The 12,829-nt window shown below is 44.6% G+C and overlaps 1 protein-coding gene across 1 annotated transcript in view; it reads left to right on the top strand.

Annotated features, from left to right (window-relative positions):
* The first annotated feature begins 1,893 nt into the window (after positions 1 to 1,893).
* myripa (myosin VIIA and Rab interacting protein a) overlaps positions 1,894 to 12,829 on the top strand; it is a 37,632-nt gene continuing 26,696 nt past the window's right edge. The window contains exons 1-4 of the mRNA XM_048258395.1: positions 1,894 to 2,229; positions 2,715 to 2,913; positions 3,623 to 3,748; positions 12,241 to 12,462. Coding sequence (XP_048114352.1) covers positions 2,912 to 2,913; positions 3,623 to 3,748; positions 12,241 to 12,462 — 350 coding nt within the window. The 5' untranslated portion in view covers positions 1,894 to 2,229; positions 2,715 to 2,911. The remainder of the gene's footprint in view (positions 2,230 to 2,714; positions 2,914 to 3,622; positions 3,749 to 12,240; positions 12,463 to 12,829) is intronic.

Below are 12,829 nucleotides of genomic sequence, written 5' to 3'. Positions count from 1 at the left end.
ACTTTTGAGGAGAGATCAGGTTTTTACTAATGTCAGGTGTTGGGAGTGTAGGTGTCTCAAGGTTTTCATGAAATCATGTTCAGTTTACAAACAAATTATCTTATGTCTCAAAAGATGATATTCTGGAATATGACTGACTTATTTTAGAAAAAGTCATTTAAGACTCATTTTAGAGTGTCAGCGGGAATTGGTAATGGTACAACATGGTGAACTATGGTGAAGCAGGGAAAGTAGAGGAAATTACTCTTGGTCATTGCATTTAAACCAAAACAATCTGTGTGGCCATATATTTAGTTCTTCAAATGAAACTTAATATGGGCTTAAACTAGAATAAGGATAAGTCAAGCTTTTTATTCTATATTACTGAGTCTCAATTCAAATATTGCTTGCGCTTCCTACAAGGGCCGATTCTAGCCTACTACATTTGGATGGGCTCCTAGAAATTTTGGGTGGGCAACATTGCAAAGCTGTCGAATTGGATCAAAATTTACGCAAAACACAAACACACAAAAAAAGGTACTACCTAGCTGGAGTTGCCAAGGCAGTATTTCTGACATACATATTTAAAATACTTAGGTGTGGATTTTTGTAGTTTAAAAATGCTGCCAATTATTTTTGGTAAAACCAATAGCCTTCTTTTGGTGATGTCATCATAAACGTGCAAAACAATACATGTAGCCTCTGACTCGTGCTGACTTATAATTTGCCTAGACTTGTTGTGATCATAATTGAGATTCAGGAGGATCCAGTGCAAGATGACTAACTTGTAGGTTGCTCAAACACACAATACACTCCCTCTTATACCAACTTCAAATTTCTTGAGGACTTTAATCATCAACCGGTTATGTGGTTGCTCTGCAACATTGCTCAATCTGGGCTTGCATTGACGATGTCAGAGACTTGGCTCCACTTTGTAACACTTGACAAGTTCAGTTCAAGACTTTTTGAGTGTGTCTCTGATACAGTATTTAGGCTATGAGATGTAACAGGCAGGTCAGAATAGTTCATCTGTTGACTATTTGCAGGTTATGGCATGTCTCCTATAGGCAGAGAAAAGCTGTTGCTCTCAAACACTGTCCACTTAATCAACAGTGTCAGTGTACTGTTGAAGGAATATATTAAATAGTAAATACATATGGAAGGCTTGCAAAGTGATATCATGCTCTCTTTAAAACGTATGTTTAGTACTTTCAAAATACATTTCAAAACTATAGCCTATTTTATTATGATACATGGTGTGGATAATGTGTATTTTGATACACTTAAAATAGACAAGGCCTATTTGATATTTTATTTAAAATATATTTTGATGTATTTTGCCCATCTCTGCCAACAGCTAGAGTAACCAGGCGGCTACAGTGTAACTCGAGCTAGGTAGGCTATCACGATTGATTTTTCCGTACTGACAACTCAGTGACTTTGAGAAACAGAGAGCTATGTGAAAAATCAGTTTTCCTTAAAGGCATCATCAGATAGATGCGCAACTTCAAAAAAAAAAAAAAAAAAAGCTTGACTTTGTTTGGGTGGGCAAAACTGCTTGGATGGCCCCTGAGTCGGCCCTCCTACCTACACTGCCTATAGAGGTAAGCTATTATAGCCTTATTCAGCCCCTTGCCTGAATATATAGGCAATAGGGTTTCAGATTCGGACGGCTAAAGCAGAACAGATGTTAAATTCGACCATTACCTCGTTCAACCATAAATTACACCTAAATTACAAAACAAAATATTTATAAGAAAGAAATCTGGAATTGTAGTGGGCCACAAAAAAGGAGAACTTTCAATTGAGTTATTAACAGGTTCTCTACGCTTTCCGCTACACCGCCTTCCACTCTTTAAATTCTCAGCCATCCTTTCACATGACCCCCGTGTTCAGTTTACGGGAAGTCGGTCGGGCAAGCAGATGTGGTCCCCCAAGGGTAACGTGGTACCATTGAAGTCTAGGTCGGCTGCAGTGCTAGTTGGTCAGGTGCGCTGACTAATCTACTAAACTGACCAGGCAAGGACCACGCTTGGGGTTGAGCTGTAACTGTCCAGGTAGTCAATGCGAAAACGGAACATACAGTATGGGTTTTTAAGGACTGGAGGGACCGTGGATTTAACCGAATAGACGACCAATAGCCTATAATCGTGGCTTTTTGTGGGTCGTTAACGCACAACTGTCCATTGACAGAACACACGGATCACATTTATCACGGGTCGATTTGCAAGCGGCTAAGGAAGGCGTCAGGTAAGGTTTGACTACCAACATTATTTACAATTTAACTAGTCGTCTACACAAAACTCCGTGGTTGCCACCTGAACGTCTCTCTTGTCATTGAGGGAAGTGTAATAATGGTCTCCCTCGCTCCCTCTCTTGCTACATTAAAATACACTAATACGTGCGAGGGCTGTATGTTTTTGATCATATCGCGTTGAAGAAGATTTTGTGCTAGCCTAAATTTCGACATAAGGATTTGTTGAATGTATGGTAATGTTCTCTCGGTCATCACCTTCAGCGACAACCTAGGAACTGCAGTACGCGCGTGTCTGTCTGTGTGTGTGTGTGTGAAAGAGACAGAGGCAGAGAAGAATGAATCATGATGCTGAGGCTGTTTGTATTGACTGCCACGGTGAGGCATTGGCAAGCTATGTTGGAGCTTTTCTGCCTTGGGAGACATTTGGGGCGTCTTTTAAAAACAGAGACAGCTGTTCTTTTTCTTTTCATGTCTACAGACAGTGGCAGAAGCTACAAGAGTGGATACCATTTGTAGTTACTGTATGCTCCGGGGATGAACGATATTTGCTCTCTGCTGGCGGTGTTGGCTCAACAGATTCTGAGCATTTCACTGAACAGGCTGCCAATTTTTCCGTGAAAGTGACAATACAGTTGCTGCTTGTAATCCACTTGCTGCATTCTGATTAGCACCCTTATGTAAGTGGCTTTTTTGCACTTGCACAATGTTTTTTTGTGGGGACAAAATTAATTGGTTTGGGGGAGAAATTACATCTTTTAATATGCTGAAACCATATTTGTTACACCTGCAGGTTCAAGCTGAAAACTATGATTCAATCATAGCCTATCTTATTTACTGTGCATTCTAAAACAGAAATATTTGACTTCAGAAAAGTATGTAGGCCATTACTATCTGTTTCTAGTCTGGATTCTGACATGTCCCAACAACAATAACACTTGGTGACCCATTTTGGCTCCATTGTTGAAAACATTTGTCTACTTCATTATATGCTTTGAACATCATGTGCATTTTTTCTACAAACACACACACACACACACACACACACACACACACACACACACACACACACTTAATGAACAGCAGCAGGGTCATTGCAGACAGTGACTTTGTTCTCTCATGCATCATATTGTATTCAGTGTAATTTATTATAAGCTTAGTGTCTTCCTTAGTACTACCAGCCCTGTTTAGTTTCTACAAGAGTAGGGCACAACGCTATGGTTACCACTCAAAAGCCTTCCTATTAGTCTTTTCACATGATCTCAGTAATCATTTTGGCATCCAAGGCCTTACATGTTTTGTGAATGAGCTTAAACTAACTGGCTTTGTGTTTCTGACCACTTTTCTCCACCCCACCCCACTCCACTCGACCCCCCTCGGTCGAGCCAGGTCGGAGGCCGGAGAGATGGGCCGCAAGCTGGACTTGTCGGGGCTGTCGGAGGCGGAGGCTCAGCACGTGCTGCAGGTGGTGCAGAGGGACATGAAGCTGAGGGAGAAGGAGGAGGCGCGCCTCAGGTGAGTCATCCTCTCCGGACGCACTTGTGTCCCGCTGTCACATGCTGCGTGTGGGAGGGAAGAAGAGACTGTGTTTGGGCCTTTCTCTATGATCACTGTCATTCTTGCTCTCAATGTGGTGCCTAATCTAATCACTGGGATGTTTGGAAATGACTCATTCATTCAGTGTTGCTGCAGCATCGTGTCTGTGATGCTGTCATGATGACAGAATCGTCTATACCTGTCTCTATTCCCCATCCACTGCATCGGTGTCTGGCACTTCAAGTATTTCTAGAGTGCAGCAAAGGGGATATTTCCCAGGCCTCCCCTTTCTTAATATGTATTCCAAAACAAGGGACAGGAAGACCTTCCCTTTCCTGTTAGGCATTGGGTCATTTCCCATAATCTCTCAACAAATTGCTTCAAGAACAGCCATTGTTAATACGGAATGCATATTGTGTCAGCAGCCTGTGAAGTAACAATGCAGAGAGGTGTACATCACTGTGCATTCACCGTGAACACTGGATGCAACACTGACCAGTGAGACTAGGGGTGTGGTTTTGCAACGAGGTAGTTCTCCAGGGGCACACATAATTGCAGGAAATGGAAACTTGTTTAGGTGGCTCAGACAGAAATAGAACTTGCTGTAGTGACAATATTTCTGAGGATCACTTGTGTAAGGAGGGCAAAAGAGTGGTACAGATGGTCTAATTCCCTAATAAATAGTTGTCTGAATACAGCACAATATCCCGCTCCTTTATTGACCAGTGACTGGTGTATGTGAGCACTGAGCTAATCTCATTGTTCTCCCCCCTCTTATGAAATGGGTTTATTTTGTGAAATTTGGATTTTTGGTAGGGTTAGTCTTGTTGTTAAACCTAGGCGAGACAAAGGAAAGCAGACAAGTAAACAAGCCGAGGCCAGCTGTAAATAGCACCTCCAGAGAAACCCAGGTGCCGAAATCCATAATCCGCCGGGAACAAGAGCCTTTATAAAAAGGAGTTAGTCTTGCATTTGACCGATGCTGTTATTTGCGTCTCAGTAAGCCATCTCTTTCATTTTCAGACTCAGACCTTGTGACGTTGGCTTTTACCTCAAAATCAAATGTGTGTCGCAGTGGGGCATAATTACACTTCTGCGCACACTTAATGGAAACTTTATTTAGTGGAGTAATTCAGTCAGTGACACAGTCTCAGTCACTCTGTTGCGTGAACAGCCCAGGGCTGATTTTGTTAACAGTTAAATAGATTTAGTCCTGCAGTAGTAGGTAACAGACTGTGGGCAAGAGTTGGGCAAATTGAAATCGCTTTGGTTAGAAAGCTCTTAAGCAGTGCACAAATAATGCTGTACTTTTGGAGAGGACATTACTCAAATGTCCTCAAACAAAAAAAAAAACATAACCCAGGGTCAATCCCTGGGAAAACACTATGGGTAATTCTCCACAGAAAAGGATTCCAAGTTACTGTAAGTAAGTCCTTAATGACGCTGTTGACCATGTTACCCAGGGATCTCTGAGAGCAAGCGGAGGCTAACTGACTGGCCATAGCTTGTTGATCTTCCTGCTCAGTTCCCGTTAACTGTGTGTATAAGGTCATCTGAGCCGCTGCCAGAATTGTAAAGCGAGTCCTGGGTACTTAGTGGTTTTGTCTTTGCTGCACTGATATCAAGCAAGCTGTCAGCACTGGCACGGAAAACCCTTTTAACACTCAGAGGGGAGCGTGGCTTCTCAGAAGTGCATTTTTCAGGATGCCAAACATCAATGTTTTTTTTTTCTCTGCTGTTCACTCAAGCCCTTTTCATCACTGGCTTTATCTGCCTCAAAACACACTCTGTTCCGGTCTTAGCACAGTATCTACTGATGTCTGCATGTCTGATACGGCCATTGAACTGATCAGCATAACATAACACTATTTGAAATGCTCTCACATTTTGACTGTGAAGCCATATAGTTTCCTTCTAGTTATGTTGAATATTGCTTTATGGGCTTACACATCCAGACTGTGAGAGAAGGCTGGTTATATTTGACCCTTACAGACAGCAGCAGTTTGGCAGGTCTAAAGGAGCTCATCTGAGACGCTGTGTGTTTGGGATCTCACCCGGCTCGCTCTCCTCGATTTCCCAAGTGTGTGTCAGCGGCATGCATCCAGCTTTTCAATTTCCTGTCTGACACTTTCGGAGTGGCACAGAATATAAAACAGGGATGAGAGCGATGTGTCTGATTAAGGGGAAAAATACAAGGAAGCTCCTTGAGCTCTGACTGGACGACGGATATATTTGAAGAGGTTCTCAGCTCTGATGAACGCCTGATATGATATCTATGCTAGAAAGAACAGCTTTGTCACCGATAATGACCCATCCTCTGCACATTATCAGGGTCTCTGCCTTCTATTTTTGTTACTGTAGTGGTCCATGTTTTGTGCTGCCAAAACAAATTGCTCTTCGAACAAACTCAAAAGTTTTGGCAGACAGACCCAGGGCCCCTCCAGGCATCAATACCAATGTGCAAATGCACACAGCAGTGGAAGTCATGTGCAATAAACCATGGGTGGAGTTGGTCAGAAATTGTGTTTGTGTCGTAGGTATGCGTGGGGTGACTGCTCCAAGCTGTGTCTAAGGCTGTGTGGGTGTGCAAGTACATTTAGCGGTTTCCCAGTTTGCACAGATGGTGGAGCGTGGCGTGGCGTGGCAGGCACGGGTCCAGTCGTCCATTGTGAATGCTGCCGAGCTAAGCTGCATCTCTTTTATGGGCACACACAAAACCGAGCGCTCACACATGGCCGTAGTAAATTGGCGGAACTTGTTTGGCTTTTACCAAGCGGTGGGGATTACTATCTCGGCGTGACTCAGCAGTGTTTTTAGATGAGGCAGAAGGGAGAGTGTCCATATCATCATATGCATATGGCTTGGTGCACAAATAAGACTTAAGTTAGCTCAGTAGTCACCGATGGCATAGATAGTGACCTAAAGCAGTCTAAGGAGTAGGGTCACGACGAAGGACAGCATTTCCAGAATGATATCCAGCCGCCACTCTGAAAGGCTTTTAACAGAACTGGCTGGAGTGAAATGCTCACTGTTTTTAAATGAGTTTTATGCAAAACTGTAGCCATTATGCAGACTCCACAGAGCCACAGAGGGCAATGCTGAACAGATTCTAATGCCACCCCCATCATCAGCCTGGGCAGGGCCTCTCTGCTGGGGAGAAATTAGTCTCTCACACGGCGCTGAGCAAGAGGGCCAGTAGTCTGCCCAGGCACAGACTCTACTGAAAAACCTCTTTTAGCACAGGCACTGATAACAATGCCTTTTTTCAGAGCGGTTGATTGATTGATTCCTTTTAATGATTGGGGTTACTAAGTTTCCCAAAAGCATTCCGAGTTATCATCAGTCACAGCAAATGGAATCAGCCTTGCGGGTTCCTAATGAACTTCATTCCACAATGCTTTCGGGACTGGAGCTAATCTCTCTGTTGTGCAGCAGTAAATACACATGCCCAGATGTGTTGCATAGGCATGGGCACATGTGTGGTTGTGATCTCAATCAAGCCACTGTGTGTGTGTGTGTGTGTGTGTGTGTGTGTGTGTGTGTCTGTGAATAGACTTGGCTCTTGTTGTAGTGTTCACATCCAAACAAGCCACTTTGTGTGTGTGTGTGTATGTGTGTGTGTGTGTGTGTGTGTGTGTGTGTATGTGTGTGTGTGTTGGCTCTTGCTGGAGTGTTCACATCCAAACAAGCCAGACAGACACGTGAGGCTCCATTCTCTGCTTGTGTCGTCGTAAATCCATCAACTCTGACTGCAGTTTTCAGGATGCACTGACTGTACTCACTATGTGACAGAGATAGGTGTATGTGTGAAAAGCCTCAGTGTGTGTGTGTGTATGTGTGTGTGTGTGTGTGTGTGTGTGTGTGGGTGTGTGTGTGTGGGTGTGTGTGTTTGGAGAAAGTGAGAGTTAAGAGTCAGAAGAAGCAGTGACAACTTTAGGCTGCCATAAAAGTGGGAGTGGCTAGACAGTCTCTTGAGCTCTCCAATAATAAATGTGACCCTTCAAGCGAAAAGATCAATTGTTTTTTTTGTCTCCAACATCTCATCCTCAGGCCTGTGAACACTAGCCTATACACCTCGATTGTTTTGCTGGGTATCCATGCACGGACAAAGGCTTCTCTACTTTGTTTTTATTAAAAAGGACCCATGAGGATTAAAGCCTCTGGACTTTCCTGTGTAATCCAGACATGCTTGCATGTTTCAAATATAATTGACTCAAATAGTCAGGCAGATGGCGTGTTTTACAATTGCTCTACTGTTTGCATGAGCTGTGCCAAACTGTGAAGCAGTTACGCTGTCTGTTGGAGTTCCCATACAATGGCACTCAAGGGGTCACACACATGATGTACAGCAGTAATGATGAATCGCCCAAACTTAGTCCGAAACGGACTTTTGGTTTGGAGTTTGCACAAGCATGACATCCGTGTGTAATTGGCTTTGCCACTCGAGTCAATTTAACAGAAAGTGCAGACAGTGCCAAGACGGATCAGCACAGTGCACTCTTGTGTCCGCCGCGATGTGTTGGTTTGGTGATGCTACAACAGCTCAACGGAAGCAGTGTGCCACGCAAGCAAAGCCCACACCCACAGGTTCAATTTCTGGAGGGCGCGTGCCTTGGTGAATTTCCCAAGTTCATTGTTATATCTGTCACTTTTCTTGGCCGATGAAGTCTGAATTCAGATGTGTCCACAATCTCGCTCTGCAGTTCCTCTAACAGCCCTTTGTGCGTACTATCGATGTTGTGAGTCATTCAACCTTTTACAGGGTCGGAGGGGGCCGTGTCTCAGTGGGTCAGCGCGTATCCTCAAAGTCAAAGTCGAGAGAATATGCCCGCTGCTGTTCGTGCCGAATGATGTGTAAATGTTATTAGCCGTAAAATTAGACCCAGAGCGCTCTCTCATGGGCCACTGTCCGCGCAATTACACAGCCTGCTCACCAGCCAGACGCACACTCCTTGTAACTAAATTCACATCCTGCTCTCAGTGGACGAACGAACTGGTGCCTGCTATAAAGGTCGACACAGGCAGTGACATCTCCTGAGTCGTTTCTATTCCAATGTAACACTGTATTCAGTCACCCGCACCGGTTCAGTTCAGTTTCACCAAATCATTTGGTTGATAGTAAAAAGTGGGAAAAAACCATTTGCAATAGTAGTGGATGAGGGTAGGGAAGGGAGGGGAGGGGAGGGGACAGAGGCCTCATTGTGAGATTAAGATTACTCGCTATTGTGACCTTCTCTATGGGCTATTTGTGCACTGTTTGAAACCAGATTTTAATAGCCGAATGGTACGGGCAGCAGTGGGAGATTAAAATCCCTGTGTGCAGAGGCACTTTACAGTGCGGCTCCTCTCTTGCACCGGCTTGCTGGTTTGTTCGCAACCTCATTATTCCTTCCCTCTCTTTGAAATGGCCACAAGTGACAGGCTCGGCAGTTTTAATACTTCTCCACCCCAACTCTGGGCCCACAGTTGCACCAAACGTGCTTGGCGGCAGGGGAATATGAATTGTAATGCTGCTGCAATGTTGCAAAAGTCTTTGAAATATAGCAGTATAACATTAGGGTTGGCACATGAGCATTAATCACGGTGACAGGCTCACAGTGCATCGGGAGTTGCTATGGGAAGAACATTGGTGGACAAAATAAGACAGAGACCCACATCGACAAAACCGCAGGGATTTAATTTTCACTCTACTACCAATCGAAGCAAATCTTGCATTTATGATGGTATAGCATTTTGGAATTGTTTGTTGCATGAATTGGTATGCCTTAATATGCTGAAATATTGAGTTTTACATACCAATAAAATGTATATTTGATAATAAATGCATTATAGCATACAGCATTAAATTTGCAGTTACACGTTAAACAATTTGGTTTGATATTCCCACTATATTACTGTAGAATGTACCGTATATCATCCAATAGTGTATAGATAGATAGATAGATAGATAGATAGATACTTTATTCATCCCAAGGGAAATTTTAGGGAATAGTGTAGCATTTCATAGCTGTATTTGTCTCATATTTAGTTGGTGGGTGTCGTAACTTTGAACAGAGATATTTTGCGTTGGTCTGTTTCCTGCCCAGGGCCCTTGAACCAGGCCTTTAGCTCTGCTTATTTGCCTGCTCTGCTCCCCTCACCTGCACAGGCTCCTGCGGTGTGGCATGTGTTTCACTGCGGCCTGCCCAGCAGACACACACACGACCTGGCACAGACGCCCTGCGCTGGCCTAGAATCATGCCCAAGACTTGAGCTGATCTCTCCTATGCAGAAATATTGAGCTGAGGAGGATATCAATAGGAGCAGGGCAGGCACACGTGTGTGTGTGTGTGTGTGTGTGTGTGTGTGTGTGTGTTTGAATGCGTGCAAGTTTGTGAAACAGACATCGACCTCACATACATTACACAGATCATGTATATTGATTAGAAACATTACATAGAGCACAAGTAATTGCATGTGTATTATTCGTATTGGTACATTATCATATTATCCAGGGTTGAGTATGAGCTATTCCTGGTGTTGTGTCTTGGGTGTTTGTGTAATCTGCATTCACTCATGTCTATTTCCCCTATCTTTCCCTGTAATCTGGTGAGATTAGCCTATGCCCTTCTACATCCTGCAGTGCTCAGCGAACCCAATCAGTCAATGCTCACTGTAATCACCATTAAGGACTTCAGTGATGCAAGCACACCTTACCCAGGTCTCTCTCTCTCTCTCTCTCTCTCTCTCTCTCTCTCTCTCTCTCCCTCTCTCCCTTCCCTGTTTTACCTTAATGAGAGCGCTGTTATAGCATGCAGAGTAAACATAGCTCTAGCAGTGTCTAAGTGACTGCAGAGGACAGCATGCAATGCATTATTTACTGTATCCACAGACCTCTGCTGAACCTTTCATTGGAACGGAATAATCATATATTCTTTCACTCCTGCCCTCTCTCTTTCTCTCCCTCTCTCCCTCTCTCCCTCTTTCTTTCTCTCACTGTCATATAATTCCCGTACAATTGGTCAGCCATTAAAACACTAATTATGTAATTCGATCTTGCCGGCAATTAAGTAATTAATGAACAGTGGCAGGTTGGTTTGTTGTGTTGTGTTGTGATTATAGAAGATTGTGTTTGTCCACCCTGGTGGACAAACACACTAGGCTGCACTAGGCTCTCTGCTGCGGTTCCCCTAGTTAATCTGACTCAGAACATCGATGAGTGGTGCGGTTCCTCTAGTTAACCTGACTCAGAACATGGGTGAGTGGTGCGGTTCCTCTAGTTAACCTGACTCAGAACATCGGTGAGTGGTGCGGTTCCTCTAGTTAACCTGATTCAGAACATCGGTGAGTGGTGTGGTTCCTCTAGTTCAGTGTTTCTCAAACTTTTTCAGACCAAGGACCACTTAATCAATAAAAAAAAGCCTCACGGACCACCTAGCTAAAACAAATAAAGTAGACCTACTTCAACAGTAAATTACACAATAAGCCTCCTACTCACTGAACCACTTTGATTGTATTTGCACCTTGCTTATTGTGTCAGAGAATTCATATGTTTAATATGAATATATTTCAACTGGCATGGCTTACATAGGCAGTGTTGCAGAAATGTTTGGATTTACATACAAGTTAGTTCAGTATTGCAAACAACTCATCTATATTATATGTTACCACGTCTGCTCACGGACCACTTGGGCTAGCTTGCGGACCACACTTTGAGAAACACTGCTCTAGTTAACTTGACTCAGAACATGGGTGAGTGGTGTGTCCCTCGGCGTTGGTGCACCAGTGGAGCAGCACAGGCATCTCAGTGTCTGCGGGGCTCTGCCAGTGGCCGTAGCAACTCACCATTAAGAGAATCTCCAGATTTGTTTAGAGATGATTTTTTTTTTTTGCGTGTCTCCTGAGAGATGGAATTTTAATGGTATCCTGGTGTAGCCCTGGTCATTGGGTCGCTACTCTAATGCAACGCACAGCTGTTCAAGTGCATACTGTCAGAATACATTAGATGGTTCCTTGCTCAGAGGAGCTCCCAATTACAGCAGAACATGAGGGGGGGTTTAAACATGCCGTTTATGACGTCATCACTCACTACCTTGTCACCTTTTGTGCTATCTTTCTCTCTCTCTCTCTCTTCCTCTCCTTTCCATTCTTCTCATTCTCTCCTCTTGTGTACTCTGCCCTCTCTCTCTCTCTCTCTTCCTCTCCTTTCCATTCTTCTCATTCTCTCCTCTTGTGTACTCTGCCCTCCCTCTCTCTCTCTCTCTCTTCCTCTCCTCTCTCCTCTTGTGTACTCTGCCCTCTCTCTCTCTCTCTCTCTCTCTCTCTTTCCCTCTGTCTGTCTCTCTTCTCCTTTCTACATCCCGACCTCTTTCTTTCCCTCCCTCCCTCCCTCCCTCTCTTTCTCGCCCTCTATCTCTCTCTCTCCTCCCCCTTTCTCTTCTCTCCTCTCTTCTCCACCCCCTCCCCCTCTCCTCCTCCCTGGGCTGTGTCAGTGAGATGAAGCAGGAGCTGGACGCGGAGGGCAGCCGGTGCACGCTGCTGTCTCGGCAGCACAGGTTTAACGAGCGCTGCTGCATCCGCTGCTGTGCGCCCTTCACCTTCCTGCTCAACCCCAAGCGGCCCTGCCTGGACTGCCAGTACAACGTGTGCAAGTGCTGCTGCACCTACAGCCGGAGGGACAAAGCCTGGCTCTGCTCCGCCTGCCAGAAGAGCAGGTTAGTGCCGACGACGCCGCTCTTCTGTGTCTGTGTGTGTGTGTGTGTGTGTGTGTGTGTGTGTGTGTGTGTGTGTGTGTGTGTGTGCAAGCATGTCCGTGAGAGCATATTCGGCGGTGTGAGAGTGAGAGTGATTGAGATTGAGTGAGAGAGAGAGATTAGGAGAGGGAGTGTTTGAGAGAGAGAGAGAGAGAGAGAGGGGGAGAGCATGCGTGTGCAGGTATGGAGAGTATTGTGTGTGCAATACACGTGTCTGCCAAGGTGAATGTGTGTTTGCACGGATGTGTGCATGCATAGAGTTGCGAGTGCGTGTGCATGCAAATTGTGTGAGTACATTTGTATATGTGTGTGCAAGGTAGAGACAGTG

The sequence above is a fragment of the Alosa alosa genome, chromosome 1 (assembly GCF_017589495.1).
Source record: "Alosa alosa isolate M-15738 ecotype Scorff River chromosome 1, AALO_Geno_1.1, whole genome shotgun sequence".
Classification (NCBI taxonomy): domain Eukaryota; kingdom Metazoa; phylum Chordata; class Actinopteri; order Clupeiformes; family Clupeidae; genus Alosa; species Alosa alosa.
Note: the sequence above shows the minus strand (reverse complement) of the source record. Positions and strands in the feature narration are given on the sequence as shown.